This window comes from Abramis brama, assembly GCF_963993115.1.
Source record: "Abramis brama genome assembly, chromosome: 9".
Lineage (NCBI taxonomy): Eukaryota > Metazoa > Chordata > Actinopteri > Cypriniformes > Leuciscidae > Abramis > Abramis brama.
This window is the reverse complement of record NC_139971.1, coordinates 28,529,986-28,549,734: the sequence shown is the minus strand read 5'-3', so window position 1 is coordinate 28,549,734 and position 19,749 is coordinate 28,529,986. Positions and strand designations below refer to the sequence as shown.

The 19,749-nt window shown below is 39.3% G+C and overlaps 1 protein-coding gene across 1 annotated transcript in view; it reads right to left on the bottom strand.

Annotated features, from left to right (window-relative positions):
* Positions 1-1,249: 1,249 nt before the first annotated feature.
* Positions 1,250-19,749, bottom strand: part of sema3d (sema domain, immunoglobulin domain (Ig), short basic domain, secreted, (semaphorin) 3D) — a 45,245-nt gene continuing 26,745 nt past the window's right edge. Inside the window, exons 9-18 of the mRNA XM_084124377.1 lie at positions 17,371-17,485; positions 17,189-17,258; positions 16,796-16,940; positions 16,290-16,512; positions 15,869-15,957; positions 15,719-15,760; positions 14,709-14,866; positions 8,276-8,340; positions 7,556-7,692; positions 1,250-3,286 (exon numbers count right to left, since the gene is read on the bottom strand). Of these exons, the coding sequence (XP_083980503.1) occupies positions 2,909-3,286; positions 7,556-7,692; positions 8,276-8,340; positions 14,709-14,866; positions 15,719-15,760; positions 15,869-15,957; positions 16,290-16,512; positions 16,796-16,940; positions 17,189-17,258; positions 17,371-17,485 (1,422 nt within the window). The 3' untranslated portion in view covers positions 1,250-2,908. The remainder of the gene's footprint in view (positions 3,287-7,555; positions 7,693-8,275; positions 8,341-14,708; positions 14,867-15,718; positions 15,761-15,868; positions 15,958-16,289; positions 16,513-16,795; positions 16,941-17,188; positions 17,259-17,370; positions 17,486-19,749) is intronic.

Here is a 19,749-nt window from a genome sequence, read left to right as displayed (position 1 = left end):
AAAAATAAATAAAAGGAAATTAATAAATATAAATGAATGAATCAAGCATAAAGAGCTTAAAACAAGAGAAATATATTTTTTCCAAACCAAAATGAAATGAATCGTAATTATAATTCCCAAACTCATAAGTAGCAGTTCATTTAAGCTGACTATTATTAGCAAAAACACTCATTAATACAGACAACACCCAGCTGAGCCTAATCTATCCGATTTGAATCTTTCTCGCATCGCATGCTCTTTCTGTCTGTCTCTGTCTCTTTCAGTCAATCCGCTCCACCTTTGACCTGCCACGGCACGAAGCAGAACATCTCTGTTAATAGATGCTCTTGTACGGGTAAAGAGCTCCAACGATTACCACTACAGGAGGGCATTCTGGAGAGAAAAGATCACTTTCTGCTTGTCTTGGCCGTGGCAGGAGGTACGGGAAAGAGAAAGCGGTATTACTCAAGACTTTAGCACTGATAAATGAGTTCACCCATCAGCCCAGAAACAGTCATTTCCCCTTTATCGCACTCCCCATGTGGTTGTCACTGCCATCCCCGGGCCGTGCCCCGACTCGGACAGAAAGGCCTTGTTGTCGAACCCAGAGCAAAAAAACGGATCCTGTGTTGGTTTTCTGGCACGATGCGGTTCATTTAGGACTTGTTTACTTGTGTAAAATGATCATTAACTAAGTTTATAAAGGATCATATTGTTTATTTCCTCCCTTTAGGAAATTAACAAAACAGAAATAAAGTAATGTGTGTGTGTGAGTATGACCTACTGACCTTGACTTCCTCAGCAGGGCAACACATTGACCAAATGAGAGGAGATGAGAAATCCTGATGGGAGAGGAGGTCTGACCTTGAAAGCACACACACACACACACACACACGCTTCAGGCGGTGAGGTTATCTGAGGTCACTCTCTATTGTATGTGTGAGGAGCTCACTCCCTCTCTAATCTGATCTGAGACAGGTTGACCTCAGAGAAACGCAGTCCCGCGATGAATCTCAGAAGAGCCGGCTGCGTGACTCTTGTTCAGATTTAAAGTCATGGGATATGAGATATATCTGTGCCTAGAGTGTGTATGTGCGTATTTAAGTGCGATTATGAGGCTGTGACAGAGATATAGGGTCAGATTGTTTCATCTATATAACATCACAGATATTGAACTTGTGTTTAACCCCTTAAATGGTTTTTGTATCCTGAGGGATACAGACACTTGAAAGCATGGGGGAGGAACAGTGAGTGAGCAAGACCAATTTCTGAGAAAAATAATACATTTGGAATGAAAACTGGGGTTTCAACCCTCCATCTTTATCTAAATATGAAATGACAACATATGAAATTAAAAATAAAAAGCAATATTTTGAGGGAAAACTTAAAACTGTATAAAAAGCAATATGAGAGAAAACATGAAACTACAATTTAACTTCAATTGGATGAAAAATTAACGACATACTGTATTAAAATATAAAATACAGAATTATAGACATTAAAGTATCTTGTTATACATGCCATTGCAAATGATTATATTTTGTTTCTTAGTAGATCAATGATTACTTGAAGGGATCGTTCACCAAAAAATGTATTCTGTCATTTAATCACCACATACTCTTTTCACATGCTTTTTCATACCAAATCAGAAGAATTGGAATACAGTGCATCTTACAGGGTCTTATAGTCCCCTTTTATGACACTTTTTAATCCTACATAGTTTGACTTTGAGCAACATGAAGAGAAGAAGACAGAATTTATTTATTTTTTTAACTATCTCTTCAAATAATAAAGTCAATGTCTTTTCTCCATTGCACAGTTAAGTAGAAATAAGAAGAGTTTATTTCAACACCATGATCATTTTAAATAACGTCATATGTCATAAACAAATGACCTATAAGACAAATTGCAAAAATACAAAAATAATGTATTTTACTCAGTGAAATTTAAATGCTTGGTTAAAACTGTAATCTCAAAAAAGAATTCTATGTAAATAATGCTAAAGCATGCACAATCTCATGTACAAATAATATAAATATTTACATACATTCAACATGAATGCATTTTTATTCTTGGTTAAAATTAAAGCGCAATGAACTGGTGCCATGTTTTTAAAAACGTTAATCCAGACATTTGCAGACTGAACAATCCTGGTGTAGAGCATCGTTTATAGGTTTATAGCTATATGATTTTAGTATACAATACATTGCCCCATTGATTCTGACATAGTATTAAATAGTATTAAAGCGAGACACTACAGGTAAACAGTATAACATTTTTAACTAATAAATAACACAGTACTTCCCCAGTTGTACATAGGTGTTTTTAGATATCTCTTATCACTCCATAAATCAGAAAATACAATCAACAGCCAGAAAGAAAATTGTGTAAAAGCCTTCTGAATATAGATAGGGATAAAATTGGAAAGTTTGGTTCATGTAAGTACTAATAAAGTTGAGATTTCTGTTTAACTGAATAAAAAAACTTATTTTAAGAATCAAATGTGCTTTTTAAAAATATTTTCTTTCTACTAGTCTGAAAGAAGACAAGTTATGGAAGAAAAATAGCCCAAAAATATCAAAATTGCCCAGTGCCTGAAAAAAACGATGGCTTTGCCTGTAGTGTCTTGCCTTAAAGATCAGCCAGATGACTGGTCACATAGGTATTTTGGTATTTCTAAATGGTAAAGAATCAGTGGGTCATATTTGAGGCATCAGTTATAATGAAAACAAGATTCATGTTTAATGGTAAGATTGATGTTTCTGGGGGACTTTTTGCTTTGCATGAACAGACTGGTCAGGAGATAGTTATTTTCTGTATTTGTATTTGGTTTTGAGATTGTTTGAGTTCATTTAATCCACATCCAGTGGCTCCCAGGGCACTGTGACCCTTCTAACCTCACTCTCGAATCCACGCATCATTGGCACCCCTAGTGGTGGCGTCGGTTCCTGCTCTTGCGGAGCTCTTGGACATGCTTCCATTTGCCCTTCTGTTTTTGCTTCTTCTCTTTGTGCCAGACTGTTTCACAGTACTCGTCTAGAGAGTGCGCAGGGCCGCTCAACATGCGCAAATAGTCCTTATAGCGCTGGCGGGGTTCGGCCACGGAAGGGTTTTCTGATGATACCCGTATAGCAGGTTGGTGTCCGTTGAGCTGTCCGGGGTCCAGGACGTGCAGAGAGATGTGGAGGAGGTTACGGGTGAAGCTGTGCTCCTGGGAGGTGCAGAAGTAGGAACCTGCATCGCTACGCTGGAGCCAACGAATCAGCAAACCTTTCTCGGTTATCAGCACACGCTCGTCTGGTTTGATCTGCAACAAACACAATTATTAGGACTCTTTCATAAAAGTCAACCATATCAATACACGTTCTTGAAAACAAACACCAAATTAATCACAGCCAAGCAGTGAATATATGTGTCACTTGCTGGGTTTATTCACATAAATCATTCTGCCCAGGAACCCACAACAAGACTCCCTCAAGGTCAGAGATCAGTCTTTAACCTCTGCGCTCCACTTCCTGCTGACCTCACATTATACCACCTGATTGGTCATTAGAATCTTATTAGACAAGCTGACCACATGTTAATGCTAACAAGAGAGAAAGAAGAAAAAGAGGGGTAGAGAAGGTCTTGAGAAATTACAGGGTCTACTTTCATGTTTGCGTGATCCATTGCACTGATCTATATGCAAGGTGTCCATCTTTCTGGTCACCTCTGACATACTGAGTGCTCTGTATTCAGTGCATTTAAATAGGACTCAATGAACTGATTCAAAAAATTATAAAAAAAAAAAAAAAAAAAAATAATGATAGAGTGCAAAACATCCATTATTCAAACCATGTCTTTACTCAAATATGATAAACATACAGTATAATAACAATTTATATTTTAGAGCTGTCTGGACGGGTTTTATAGGAATATGCATACAAATGTAATTTGCCCATGCATGTCACATCATATTCTTATACAGAGATGCTGGAAGTTCTTAACAAAACATGGATCATTCAATACGACTAACTTGCAAAATACCCATTGTAAAAATAAAATTATAAGATGTCCTGTATCCATGTGCATATTGGTGGCTTGAAACTAATTCATCCGCGCAGATACGTTTTAAAAAAAAGTTAGTGTGGCCCTAAATACTACTGATATCACAATCTTTTTGATTTAATTGTATAAATCAGGCCGATTTTAGTTTTATTGGTCGTATACATTTGGATGTACAAATTTGATGCTGTCATCCAAAATAAGACCTTGATTGAATTTTCACAGATTTCGTTTTAGTCAAGTAACTAAATAACAATTTATTCACAAATCAATCATCTCCACCAGCTTTAGTCATGCTAATATTTCTTTTTGGCCCTTGCACTCAATTTTCTTTCTCCAATATCAGTTTCTCCATCCATTCGCCTCCCTTCCTTCCGTTCCTATCTGCCTATTCTTTCTCTCCCTTTCATTTTTTCTGTTATCTATGTTTTTGAGGCTGCTGATTTCTCCTGCTGTAGTTGTGGACTAAATCAATACAGCTGTGCAGTACGGAGAGGAGGGAAAGAAAGCTTCAAAGCATACCGAATCCCTGTAAAACACACGCAAGCTGCTAAGCGCTGCATTGACTTATGCTAAGCTATCTGCCATCTAAAAGATGCTTCAAGGAAATGCAATAGTCATGATTGCACTAAACAACTCTTAAGATTTGGAATTTAAATTTTGAGTATGACTATAAATCGTACCCTGCAGAAACGTGTCAGGAATTAGAGGAAATAGGGCGGTCTTGCAATGTCTACAGCACCTGTGACAGCAGGAACTAAAACATAAAGGCCAAGGGCACGAGTGTCAAGATGAAACGTGTGTGTGTGTGTGTCATGGAGATGTTCTGGTGTGTGAGTTTGCTGGAAGTGAATGCGTGTCTGTGTTTCGTATCTCAGCAGTATATCACACCGTATAACTCCTGCTGAAGGTTTTACTGGGGGGGCAGGAGGAAACTGGCCTCTGATCACAGAAGAAGTAGGTTTAAGCACAGCATCGGTCTAAGAGCCGGGTCAAAGGCATTAAAACTACAATACGAGGACTTTGTCTCTCTGTGGCCCCTCCACACACCACTGTGTCTTGGTTGTGGGTTTAGAGAAAGAAAGAGAGAGGGTCCGGAACCTTCAACACAGGATCTTTCTCACATCTCAAATATGAGCTGGCCTGCCAGTGACCCACTATCCTCTGGGAAATAATATTTAGTTGTAAAAAGAGGGTAGTGAACAGCATGGAAAAAGCGTAGAGGGATGAAGAGGGAAAAGAGAATGAGAGGGAGTGAGAACAGTCCTGTTTAGGGCTATTAAGTGCTGGGAATCGATAACAGGTACTTATTCCGATTTTTTGAATAATACAGGAAGGATTTGCATGATGTTTGGTTACATTTGGTTTTAGAATGCCTGGATTATTCCATCTACATGTATGTAACATCATAATAAAATATGCTGCATACTTCAAGATTAGACTATAAAGCGTTGATGTTGTCATGAAGATTGTCATGCATGCTTCTTTTGTTATGTCAGCCCTGCACAAGAATCAACAATTCAAATGTGTGAAAGCAACTCTTTGCCCCTTATGCACTCAAAAATGAATCATAGTATAGTTTATAGTTTATTTATTAGCCTAAATGTATTTATTCAAATTCCTTAGAATCAGCATACTGTAAATCTTTTCATTGTTAAAATAATTAAATGTAATTCATTAAAAAGTATGAACATGGTTAAAATGTGGCCAGCTGTGGAACAAGCAATTCAAAAAATATGAGATTTTTTCACATACAATAAATTGGACTTAGTGATGGTAAATATATGAACCTAGTTATTGTAAAACACATTTGGGTTTTTAGTACTATTGCATAAATCTATATCTATATCGTATATATAGGCCTACATTTTTTTATTATTATTGTGTGCTGCCTTCATATGGCTTTAGACAAAATCAATTCAAGGTGTAAGTTTTTAAGACAACTTGTTTTCACAGAATTGTGAAGGAACCAAAATCAGAATTGGAACCAGAATCAATAAATCTTTGAATCTTTGAAATTCCCATCCCATAGCTGTTGTGTTCTCAGCTATGTGGGATATGAAGCATCCTTTCTGTTATTGCAACCAGATATTGTTTTACTTTGATTCGATAAACATTCACACAAACACGCAAGCTCTGTTTTCTCTTCTATCATTCATTGTTGTCTTTTACGAGGTGAAGTATGGGGTGATATTTTAAGATTGCGCCACACGTGAGATTGTGTGTTGCAGGTGTTTTGGGCAGCTGGGCGGTAGGGAGTCGTTTTGTGCTGTGGGAAAGACGGGAGAAAGAAAGGAGGAAAAGAAAAGCAGGAAGGGAAACAAAAATAAAACAAATGCATCATAACAAGACTAATGTTCACTTGAGACGTGGGACTGAAGGATTTTTCCAAAAGCAGGAAACTGCATGTTTCTACTAGAATTGCAACTATCCTGTGACATTTGTGCTGTGATTTGACCTTCTGCTGTCATGCCTCCCCAAATGTGTCTTCAACTCTCTTTCTCTCTCACACACACACTCCTGTTGGGATTAATTGTTGTGGAGATGGATCAATAGAAGGATATGCTGATCTACCACTCCAGAGTCAGGTCTTGGCCCCCCGTCTATTCATCACAGCTAATAAAGACGAGGGACACACACGGCACAAGGTTAAAATGACCTCTGTCTCTGCACTATGAACTTTCATCCACAACAGACATAGATCCATTACTACACTCTTAACACACTGCACAAAACAGTGACTTAAATAAACAACTGGAGTATCTTTATCTTAGCAGATAGCATAAATACACTCCATCAGAGAGTTTAAAAGATATCTGAAAGATGAGTGTATTTATGTGTTTCTAAAGTAAAAAAGGGAAACATGACACCCAATAGACAGCAGTGAAGATGAGATTAAATGTGTAGGTGTAAAACAGAGAGATGAATCCACCAGTGAAGGTCACCTCTTGACAGTTCTGCTGTGTTCTGTATCTCCATGTTTGTGCTCCCTTAGTTTTCTGAGCCCCAGGCCATTTTCACGATTACCAACAGAACTGTTTGCGTTCTCGGTCTCTCTGTTACAACACATTGTTTAGTAATATGATCTTCAGAATTATGCAACATCTATTTTTTCTAAGCATCAGGGGGTTGAAAGTTACTGTAAATCTGTTTCTGGAGTGTGTCGAATGATAAAAAGCCTGTGATCTCAAAACACATTTTTATGAAAGAGAAAATATGACTGGAATACTCCCAGGTTATACATTACATGAATGCTGAATGATGTTTAAAACACTGCACTAGCACATTTTATGGTAGGCTACTATTTATTTTGGTGAATCAGTTTGATTGCAGTTTATGTAAACAAGCAATTCACTGTCGAAATAAATTATTCAACATTTCATTTGCATGACCCTATGCACTGCTTTCGTTTATAGAAAAATGTTTTTAATTTTGTAGTGTTGCTAACTACTTAACTGTCATTCTAGATATAACTAGGAAAGTGGGTAAATCAAACACACACACACGAGTGGCAGATAAATGTTGGTGATACCTCTTGACGGTGGTCCGTTCCTGGCTTCAGTACGAACCAGCGGATTAAGGCCTGCTGGGATTTAGAAACGCACTCAAGAAAAGAGGAGTTGCTCTCCACTCCGTACAACACCTTTTCCTCAACATTCCTCCCAAACACTGCCAAAGAGAGAGAGAGAGAGAGAAAGAGAGAGAGGGAGGGAGAGAGAGAGAGAGAGAGAGAGAGAGCGAGAGCGATCAGCATATCAAAAATACAGTAAAGGTATTTTTTGGGTTAGCATTGTCCATTAGTTGAGCCCCACAGGACAATGCGGCATCTTAAAACAAAACATAGCTTTTAGTGCTTTTATGCTCTATATGCACACACACACACACACAAGTTCGGTTTCCATGTTTTATGGGGACTTTCCATAGACATAATGATTATTTTTATACAGTGCATATTGTACATTCTATTCTCTAACCCTATACCTACCCAAAAGAATAAACAGAACGATATCGTACGCTGGTGTGGACGCTAATATAGTTATCTTTATAGTTATCGTTCTTGGTGTGAACGAGCCTTCAGTATGATTTATAAGCTGTTTACCTCATAGGGACCAAAAAAATGTCCCCACAAGGTCAAGGATTCCTGATCTTTGTGGGGAAATTTTGTCCCCATAACGTAGGGTTTACCAAGACCACACACTCTCACTCTCACACACACACACACACACACACACACCCTTGTATGCCTCCTTACCATCCTCTGTGTCCCAACAATGGCTGGATGGATCTCCATGTTTGATGTCCTGCCTTCTGGCCCTCCTGTAAGTAGTGAGCAGAAGTGAAAAAAGCTTTTTATTTAGACTCTGATTTATTTTTATTACATTTCTGACTCCTTGAACAACCAAAACATTTAAAGAGCAAATACAGCTTGAGTTTCTAATATTTTTCTGTGTCCATTCATCAATATTCAAATGTAACTGCCACAGAGCTGCTGATGAGTTCTACTCTGCACTCTGTGGAACTAGTCTTCTGATGTTGCGTCATGACATCACATGTGATGGTGTACACGGATGTGCGCCTTCGGACTGTCATTCAGGCGAGGAAGGCTTCGGGAAAGAGGCCCTGACGCTGCGAGCAGGCCTCTGAGGGCGGTCCCCCCCGTGACGGAGCGATAACATCTGAAAGTATTTTACACATCACCTGAGGTCAGTCACGAGAGACTGATCTCCCTAGTAGAATATGTAGAGGCTGAAATTCATTGGAAAATTCAGCGGGGTGGTCAACACTATTGTCAACTCTAAGCGAAGGAGGCCATAGAGTGTGTTCCTCACGAGAAGGAGGCCGGGTTCTACATCTGGTACTTCACAGTACCCAAAAAGGATGGGTGGTTGCGTCCTATCATAGATCTCAGGGTACTGAATCGTTCTCTGAGGAGATTCAGGTTAAAGATGCTAAATATCCCTATCATTGTTAGTATCATCCCAGTCAAATCATATCCAAGGACATATCCACATATCCATCCTTCCTCAACACAGGAAGTTCCTGCGGTTCTCTTTTGGGGGAAAAGCAAACCAATACTGGGTTCTTCCGTTCGGCCTAGCGTTATCCCCTCGCACCTTCACAAAGTGTATGGATGCTGCTCTAGCTCCACTGAGGCTTCAGGGCATTCTCAATTATATCGATTAAGGCTCATGGGATGGGAAGCGGTCATGGAGGGCCACTTTACCAGAGGTCTGTGGAGAGGGCATCATCTTTCGTGGCACATTGCCTGGAGATGATGGCTGAGTTTCTGGCCCTGAGACACTTCCTCCCAGACCTCAGGGGCCATCATGATCTAGTTTGAATGGACAATACGTCGGTGGTCTCCTATATAAATTGGCAGGGGAGCCTGAGGTCACGCCCTCTGTGCTGACTGGCACATCTGGTTCTTCTGTGGTCCCATGGCAAGTTGCTCTCAATCTGAGGCCCGGTGAATAGAGGCTCCACCCCGACACGGTGGAGCTAATTTGGAGGAAGCTTGGCTAAGTGGAAGTAGATTTGTTCACCTCTCACGAGAACTCGCATTGTCCACTTTGGTTTTCCCTCACACATCCAGCTCCTCTGTGACTGTACGCATTTCCCCCGATCGCTCTGCTCCCCGGAGTTCTAGAGAGGGTACGTCGGGATGGGGTCAGTTTACTTCTGGTAGCCTTGTACTAGACGGCCCGAGTCTGGTTCTCAGACATCATATTGCTCCTAGCAGCCCCCGCATGGAAGATTGCCATCAGTAGGGACTTTCTCTCGCAGGTTGAGGGCCTATTACACCACCCTCGGCCGGAGCTGTGAAAGCTATGGGTCTGGCCCCTGAGTGGGACCAACTCCTAAGTACTGGTCTCTCAACCGAGGTTGTTGAGACCATCTTAAAACTCTGAGCTCCCTCCACAAGGAAATGTTATGCTTTAAAGTGGAATGTGTTTACTTTATGGTGCAGAGAACGCCAGCTGGACCCAGTTAACTGCCCAGTGGCTTCAGTGCTGGAGTTCCTCCAAAGTCGTTTCTCTGATGGTCTTTCCCCGTCCACACTTAAGGTCTATGTGGCGGCTATAGCTGCCTTCCACATGCCTTTAAGTGGTGGCCCTCTGGGGAAACACCAACTAATCGTTTGTTTCCTTCATGGTGCTCGGAGGATGAGGCCTGTCATCCAAGCCATAGTACCTGTGTGGGACCTGGCAGTGGTTCTTGAACGGTTATCCCTGGCACCCTTCGAACCCATTGACTAGGTGTCGGAGAAGATTGTCTCTTTCAAAGTGGCCTTCCTGCTAGCCATTACGTCCCTCAAAAAAATGGGGGACCTGCAGGCTTTATCTGTTTCTCCCTCTTGCCTCGAGTTCGCTCCTGGGAGGGTAAAGGCCATTCTCCACCCTAGGCCGGGTTACGTGCCCAATGTGCCATCTAATGTGGCACAGTCAGTTATCCTGCAGGCCTTTTATCCACCACCACCTGTGTCGGCTGATCAGGAAGTCTACACCTACTATACCCTGTCCGGGCCTAGGAGGGCCTCAGGTTGGAGGAAGTCGGACCAGCTATTAGTGTGTTTTGGGTCACTTAAGAAGGGTTCCCCTGCCTCTAAGCAGACGATTAGCAGCTGGGTTGTGGAGGCAATTTCTTCAGCGTACGAGGCGCACAGTCTACCCTCGCCTCTCCTAATAAGAGCCCACTCGACTAGAAGTGGCTTCCTCCAAAGCCCTGCTATCAGGGGTTTCCCTTCAAGAGGTCTGTGATGCTGCTGGCTGGGCCTCCTTGCACACCTTCATCAGATATTGTAGCTTGGATCTACCCTCCACATTGGGTTCTCAAGTCCTCTCGTCCTGAGCTGTGCATAACAAGCTTCACACCAAGACAGGCAATAGTCAGTGTGGCGCTGTGGGTATTTCGTTCCCCAAAATGTTGTCTTCAACACAGCACAAGTTCCCTTGAAAGGGAACATCTCTGGTTACAACTGTAACCCTTGTTCCCTGAGAAGGGAATGAGATGCTGCGTCCCTTTGCCAGACCTCCTGAGTGCCTGATAATGACTTGCTCTGACCTATTAGAAGCTAACACTGTTGTGTTCTGGCGTCCCTTTGTAGCTTCCGTATACACCGTCACATGTGACGTCATGACGCAACACCAACTGAGATTGGACTAGTTCCACACATGCTTCAGACACTATCACGCTGGAGGCATTCCCCAAAGTGCCGTCTTCGACGCAGAATTTCGTTCCCTTCTCAGGGAACAAGGGTTACAGTCGTAACCCGAGAAGTTTTTATTTTGTAACAAGTTCAGAAAATAACGTTAGATTAATGACACTAACATTTAGCCTGACAACATCTCATCTGACAGCAGATACTGAATCAGGGCAATGCATTGTTCTCAGGCACTCTTCACTTAAACTGCGTCTAACAGAAGTGTCAACAGATTTCATGTGCATCTTTCAAATGAAAAGTCTCGCATCAGAAAAAATATAGAATTACGTTTGTTTCTTAGACTACACACTAGACGACACACCAGTTGAGAAATTCTATTTTAAATAATATAACCAAGGCAACATCTGTGGCATTACTTTATCTGAAAAAAGTTAACAGTGACAGACAACAGAGAGCTTACCTACTAGACCTGGAAAAGTCATGTATATAATATTGTTATGCCAAGCTAAACATATTTTATCAAGTATAAATTGTGAGTGAAAAAAACGTGAGTGAAAAAAACTAGTAAAAATCCCTTTCTAGTAAATCATGAATTTAAAGCATCATGGGACCTTTAAAAATTGTGGCTAATCCATAACTGGCTAATCTAAAGTTTAATCTTCAGAGCAAGAAAATAGACATTAAGACTAGTGTCATGTATTTTATTTAATTTCAAACACAAAATCAGAACTGCCACCATTTTTATGAAAACACCCTCTTCCGGCTCTCTCCGTAATACAACAAACTTCGATGACAGACATGAATCTTAATCAGTGGTGTGAAGTAACGAATTACAAATACTCACGTTACTGTAATTGAGTAGTTTTTTTCAGAAATTGTACTTTTTTGAGTAGTTTAATTTTTTTGTAATTTTACTTTTACTTGAGTACATTTTAAGTGATGTATCGGTACTTTTACTCCGCTATTTTCCTTCTTTTGTGGTCGTTACTCATTACATGCTTGTTTTAAAATTGTATTTTTTGATCCATCAACGTGATTGGATCGCGTAATCGGTCTCGTGACTGTCGTCAAATCAAATCATGCATAGAAAACTTTAACCGCCAAGGCACCAACTACTGTTAATTATGGCTGCTGTGGACGTGCATTCTTCCTGCATCAATTCAATCGAGATATCAGCATCTTCCTCTAATATGCTAAGGAATATTTACATTTCTGCTTACTAATATATTTATATAGGCTGGTCTATCTACAGCAAGGGCCTGACATTTGGTGTTGGGGTTATTGCGTACAGTACAGTGTTTACTCCCTCAAGGGATGAGTTCATAATGCAGTATTCCCGCTCCCATTTACTATAGCGAGGCGCGCGTCGCGATCTGTGCACTGCTGTCTCGCGCTCGACATGCAGGAGTCACTTGGAGAAGTCGGCAGCTCGTTCTGTGTGGTTCGCGCTGTGAAAGTGTGTTGGGGACACTCTAAAACTGTGGAAAAACACCCTCTGTACTAAAATTGGAGGACCAGATTCAGTATACAGTGTAACGTTAGCCTATGAATATGACATTAATTTGAACTGCGGTTCTGTCAGTGTGTGACTACAGCTCGTTAATAAACAACGTTTTTTGATTGATCCATTTCATACAATCCGCCTTCATTCAGCAAGTGCACTTGCACACAAAAAAAACATTTTTCAAGTTCAACATTTGTTGTTGTTGTGGATGCTACTGATATAACAGCTTCGCCGAGACTACAAAGAGATAGGCCTATGCATTTGTTTGGGTGTGTTTTATTTGTAAAAGTTTCCCCAGATATATCCCTATTTATTGCACAATTTGTGATACACAAATGTAATTCCTTACAAATTATATTATTATCAGCATTTCAATTTGAGTAAATGTAGCTGTGTTAAATGTATAAGGGATGATGCCACCCTTTTAGAACAATGTGCATTTACGTTTAAATTGTAAGATATAATGGCATGGAATTACAGTGTAATTCATGTGAGCTCACTATCTTAGCCTTTTTCAGTTTATTAGGTGAGGTAAATTGATAATATTAGTGATTCCTGTTTCTTTTTCAGAATACTGCTAAATTGGTACCGGTTTGGAGAGAATTTTTTTTTTTTTTTATCTCTCTATTTAACCCATCTCATGGTGTGTGTGATGCTGAACTATCGTATGAGTTTCTAAAGGTTTGTAGTGCGCAGTGTTTATTATAAGGAGGGCTGCACGATATTGAAGAAAAGTGTGATATGCTATAACTCATCAAATAATGCAATATTTGATATGCAATACGATAATGCTTAAAGTGTATAAAATAAACTATACAAATAAATTATCTTTAAAATATATTTAACAATATATAAGTATTGTTTCACATTCTTTTTGCTGCAGTGTTTTACAGTAGCATAAGAAGTGTTTTTTAACATCAGTGTAAACCACAGAGTTTAGGGTTTCAGGTTATCCTACATTAGGTTTATTTAACAACAGAAACTGAATAATCAATTGTAAAAAAATAAAACATTGCTTAGTTTTCACTGTATGAATTAAATATAGAATGATTCTTATTAAAGCTACAAAAGTTATTCAGCCAAGAGTGAGTGATTTTTCTCTTTGACTTTTGTTCATAACCCCAGTTATTGGAAGCCGTTGCGATATGCATATTGCGATATATAGCCTACATTTGCGATATTTCGATAATTCCAATATATTTCGATGCAGTCCTAATAAGGAGGTAGAATCCGCAGCTTAGTACTCACTCCTCACTACTCATGAGTACTTTTAAATAAGCTACTTTTTTACTTTTACTCAAGTAGTTTTTTGGACAAGTACTTTTTACTCAACTCACACTACATTTTTCGGAATGTAATGGTACTTTTACTTGAGTATGTTTTTTCAGTACTCTTTCCACCACTGATCTTAATGAAGCCACAAAGAGTGTTTTTTCAAACAGAGACATCTGTCAGCCAAACAATCTCCAAAACAGACTAAAATTCCTCTCTCTCTCTCTCTCTCTCTCTCTCTCTCTCTTTCTCTCTCTCTCTGCAGGACTGACCTGGCCTCCTTGCGGCAGTGGCGGACCGGAGAGCAGGGGAGAGAAAGGGCAAGAAAACTTCTCTGGCAGCTCACATACATCATCTCAACAACAAAGCAACTTTAATCAATTTGCCTGTCCAGTCCAGTCCCACTACACCCTATGGCACAGGAAAAATCAAATATTTATCATTTTCTTCTCTGTGCTGAACTCCAGGAAACAACTCACCCAGGAGAAGTAGGTCAGAAAGAGGGCACCACAAAGCCCTCTCTCTCTTTTAACTTTCTGCTATCCCAAACACCAGAGCACCAAACTGCACACGGTGCACATCTCAGGGATATCATAGGATACATGTGGCGCTGCATTTTTGTGTGTGCCGATAAGAAGACCGTTAAACAGAAATGCTGACTTCATGAATCAATATCAAGGCTTTGCATCGACTCTTCTTTGGGACAATGACTTTATCGGCTCATGTGCATGTGTGTTTGTGTGTTACCTCTTAGAGGCTGGAATGTATCTGGAGCACTGGATGCCGTCCCAAGCGCAGTAGGGGTCTCTAGCCAGGCAGCATTCTGCACAGCCCTGCCCATAAATATGGCACCTGTGCAGGGACACCTGCACTAACCCGTCGCTTCCTCCAACAAACAGCTGCTGCTGTACACACACACACACACACAAAGTAATAAACCAGGTGCAATGACAAAAAAAGTGCTTACTGGAGCAATCTCTCTAATAGAGTTATCAGTAAATGTCATTCGTTTGCATTTCGTGTCTATTTTGGTCCAACAAACTCTAAAAAAGAGGTACGTGTACATGTGACGAAACTAACCCTAAACACAACAACAAGCACAATAAAAGTTGTGGTGCTCTTGCTTTTCTTGCAGAAGTTTGAAAATAAACAGGCATTCAGAGTAGACCTTCCCATTTAACACCCTTGTAAATGCAAATGCTGTTCAGGATCTTTTTTGAAACCATTTAATATTATCGCTACTCTATTATCCTCTACTATTAAAATAAAAAAGGCCATAAAAAATAAACAGTTACAAAAACAATTGGCCAAGTGTCCCACTGATGTAGCCATACGGTTCTATCTTTATGCAGAGAAAGGATAAAAGCTTTTGGGTGAACTCTTAACCTAACCATGAGTTCCAAAGTATAATAAGATATAATTAGACAAATGGGAGTATAAAGGAAAAATGAAAGGAATGGCACAAGAACAGAAGAAACTTATCCGCAAGACTTTGATAAACCAGAACAAAACAGTGGAGGTCCTAACAAATCTATTTTGAGACAGAGGCTTGAGAACTTTGACTTGCAGTAGCTAAAATATGACAAATAGTCCTGTGGAACCTCTGAGATTAAAACAGCTTACTAATGAATCCTGACAGTCATTTATTGATGAAAAAGTTGATTTATTTAATTTATGAATTATTTATTTTCTTCATTTATTCATTCCCAAGCTAAAGGTTTAGTTTACTAGAACCAAGTTTAAACTTCTGTTCTTACCTGCTTTGAGGAGATTTCCATGTTGAGGATGGGTGAGGGACTCTGAGAGAAAAAAATAAAGAGATTAAAAGGTGAACTTGTTTTGTTTATTAATTTGTCATTTTTCATTCATCCATAAATGCTTCATATTTGAATGGTTGTGACTTTTACCTTGAACACCTGAAGCTCCTCTAAGATGATCTGCTCTGTGGACCAGTTTTCTTGAGTGATGCTGACAACCTTCAAAACTGATCCCATATCTGTACAGACAAACATGCACACATTTGCCTCTTAAATAGATAAGCTCTACTGCCATCTGCTGGTTGATTGAAATAAAAGCTACTTTTATTTATTTATTAATTTTTAACTTTTGAAGCTTATGCAGGGCCAAGTGTTTAGTGCGTTTCCAACCTTTTTTGCATATTTAAACATTATAGGTATTTAGAACATGCCTATGTTTGGCAAAATGCTATCTTTGTAGGCAGTTCATGAGGTCATTAAAACCTTTTAAAATACCTAAATAAAATAAAAAAATATTTATTTTTTTCCCCCACAAAATACACCCATCATATGTGGCTGTTACATATCATACCTGTGCCCAAGAACATAACAGCATACTGTCCGTCCTCAGCTGCCACACGATCCACTACAATCCGAGTGAGCCGGAACTCTGTATTGATACGAGTGAAAATTGGTCGGCCCGTCATTGGGTGCACGGAGCGGTACATGAGCGGGTGCAATCGTATAAAACTGATGACTTCATCTGGAAAGTCTTTAGTCGTTTTTATATGAGGATCATATGTCCGACTGGGGCACTACAAAGGAAATAAGATTTATAGTTAAACATTTAGAATTTATAACAGCATGAATTTCTGGAAGTTATTATAAATATGCACTCATATGAAGTGATGAAACTGCCTTTGGTATTATCATGAATGTTGTGTTTGTGTAACAGTGTTTTGAAATATGTAAGGTAAAAGGTTTATATTGTGTTATGTCTCCCTCTAGCGGTAATGTATAAAACTCCTGTGTCAAAAGTGTCAATGACTGAAAGGGGGTTTAAAAAAAATAAAAAAAAATTGAAAGAGTGCTACTAACAGTTCCCGGTCGTGGGTAGGGTATTCTGCCTTCATATTCCACCCAGCGATGGTCTGGTCCCTCTTTATGAGCATACGGTCCATTAAACACCGCACGGATGTCTTCCATGTTATAGACACACACCGCCGATCCTTTAAAGATAGAACTGACCCCAAAAAACAAGTTACAAAAACTAAAGAAGATGAATGCCACAGTAAAAAAGAATTACACATTTTAAATGGGCAACTTTATACAAATCACCATACTTTTAATTGCCTTGTTAATCTATACAATATATTTGAACTCATTTTATATCACATCAACAAGTTTAAAAATGGATTTCAAGCTACAGTACCCAGACCAAAAGCAATGAAATATTAATACGCTCACTGTACTCTAGGAGCTGGTTCTCACCTGGTGGTGGTGAACACTCCGTACACCATTGGATTTCTCTCATCTCTGCTAGGGAGGAGAAAGATGTCCTCTGTAACACACACACAAATACACGATGAACATCGTTTTAAATGCCAAGAAGTATGATAAAAGTGAAATATGTGTTTGTGAGAGGGAGTAGGAACAGAAAACGCATCACTCACGGAGCTCATCAAAGTGTGTGTCCACTCCATCTGGTCCAGGAATGGAGCACACAAGTCTTGCTTTGAGGAATGTTGTCCACTTGTTGGTAAGACTTCTCAAACCCCCAACATCATTCTGCAAGCAAACACATGCATATAGGGTCTTTAAATGTTGTTGTTATGAAAGCACACGTTTATAATTTAAATCTTTAATTTAGTTACAGTATAGTCTTTACAATAAAAATGTAAAACCAGCATTTGCTTCTGATTAGAGCAGCTTATTTATTTAAGCATGCGACTACAGAACACCACAAACCCCTCAGGTACACACAGACACACACAAGAGGCACACGAACACACACACAAAAGAGACAGACAAAGAAAGAGAGTTCAAGAGATCGAGAAGAGCGAGTGAGGCAAGTTTATAATGGGAATATAACGACCCTCTCCATGAACACTCAAAGAGCAGGTTTACGTCTTTAGATGCACAATAGAGCACTGAGAGGTCTTAGAACGAGAAGAAATGCTGAGAACACTTAAATGAATCTCCTCATTATAGCCAGAAGGGTTTAATCAAAGGACTCCAATGATTTCACCTACACCCACTTAAAGCAGCAAACATATTCCTCCTCTGCCATTATCCCTGTTGAATAACACACACACTTGAGAAAAAGGGGGGCAAACACCTAAAAGAGGTTTAGGAGTGGCGTTTTCCAAATTCTTTAATCTTCAAAGATGCCCTCTCTAGTGTTTGGCCAGTTATCCAGTGAGGAATCTGGCCTCGGATAGCTTTACAGCTCACTTCTAAAGCTATAAAAACCTGCCCGCTTCGAAACAAGAATTTTGCAATAGAGCTTGGAATTTTTATAGCATACAGCCCGGGAGGATGAGTCTACAGCATTAAGGAAACTGCTTTAAATCATTGACTTTTTATACTTGCAGGTTGACAGCTGACTTGCATGGACAACTGCTTAAAATCACTACACAGTTCTCTATAATATTTGATTTTTTGGTCAATTGAAGCACTGTTCAATAAAACAGTTTTCAACATATACACAGACAACGAAGTTTTGGAGAATTTTCATCAAGGCTGCATTTATTTGACTAAAATAACCTAAAAACATATAATAAAATATTATTACAATTTAATTTTCTATTTTAATTACATTTAAATATGTATATATATGTATCTTGTTGCTCATTGTTTGTGTGTGTGTGTATATATATATATATATATATATATATATATATATATATATATGTATATGTATATATATATATATATATATATATATGTATATGTATATATATATATATATATATGTATATGTATATATATATATATATATATATATGTATATGTATATATATATATATATATATATATATATATACACACACACACACACAGTATATATTTATGAAATGTCTGGGTATATACAGTGAGGAAAATAAGTATTTGAACACCCTGCTATTTTGCAAGTTCTCCCACTTGGAAATCATGGAGGGGTCTGAAATTGTCATCGTAGGTGCATGTCCACTGTGAGAGACATAATCTAAAAAAAAAAATCCAGAAATCACAATATATGATTTTTTAACTATTTATTTGTATGATACAGCTGCAAATAAGTATTTGAACACCTGTCTATCAGCTAGAATTCTGACCCTCAAAGACCTGTTAGTCTGCCTTTAAAATGTCCACCTCCACTCCATTTATTATCCTAAATTAGATGCACCTGTTTGAGGGCGTTAGCTGCATAAAGACACCTGTCCACCCATACAATCAGTAAGAATCCAACTACTAACATGGCCAAGACCAAAGAGCTGTCCAAAGACACTAGAGACAAAATTGTACACCTCCACAAGGCTGGAAAGGGCTACGGGGAAATTGCCAAGCAGCTTGGTGAAAAAAGGTCCACTGTTGGAGCAATCATTAGAAAATGGAAGAAGCTAAACATGACTGTCAATCTCCCTCGGACTGGGGCTCCATGCAAGATCTCACCTCGTGGGGTCTCAATGATCCTAAGAAAGGTGAGAAATCAGCCCAGAACTACACGGGAGGAGCTGGTCAATGACCTGAAAAGAGCTGGGACCACCGTTTCCATACACTAAGACGTCGTGGTTTGAAATCATGCATGGCACGGAAGGTTCCCCTGCTTAAACCAGCACATGTCAAGGCCCGTCTTAAGTTTGCCAATGACCATTTGGATGATCCAGAGGAGTCATGGGAGAAAGTCATGTGGTCAGATGAGACCAAAATAGAACTTTTTGGTCATAATTCCACTAAACGTGTTTGGAGGAAGAAGAATGATGAGTACCATCCCAAGAACACCATCCCTACTGTGAAGCATGGGAAATTTCAGTCAGGATTCAGGCCGCATCATAGCACAGAAACTGCGC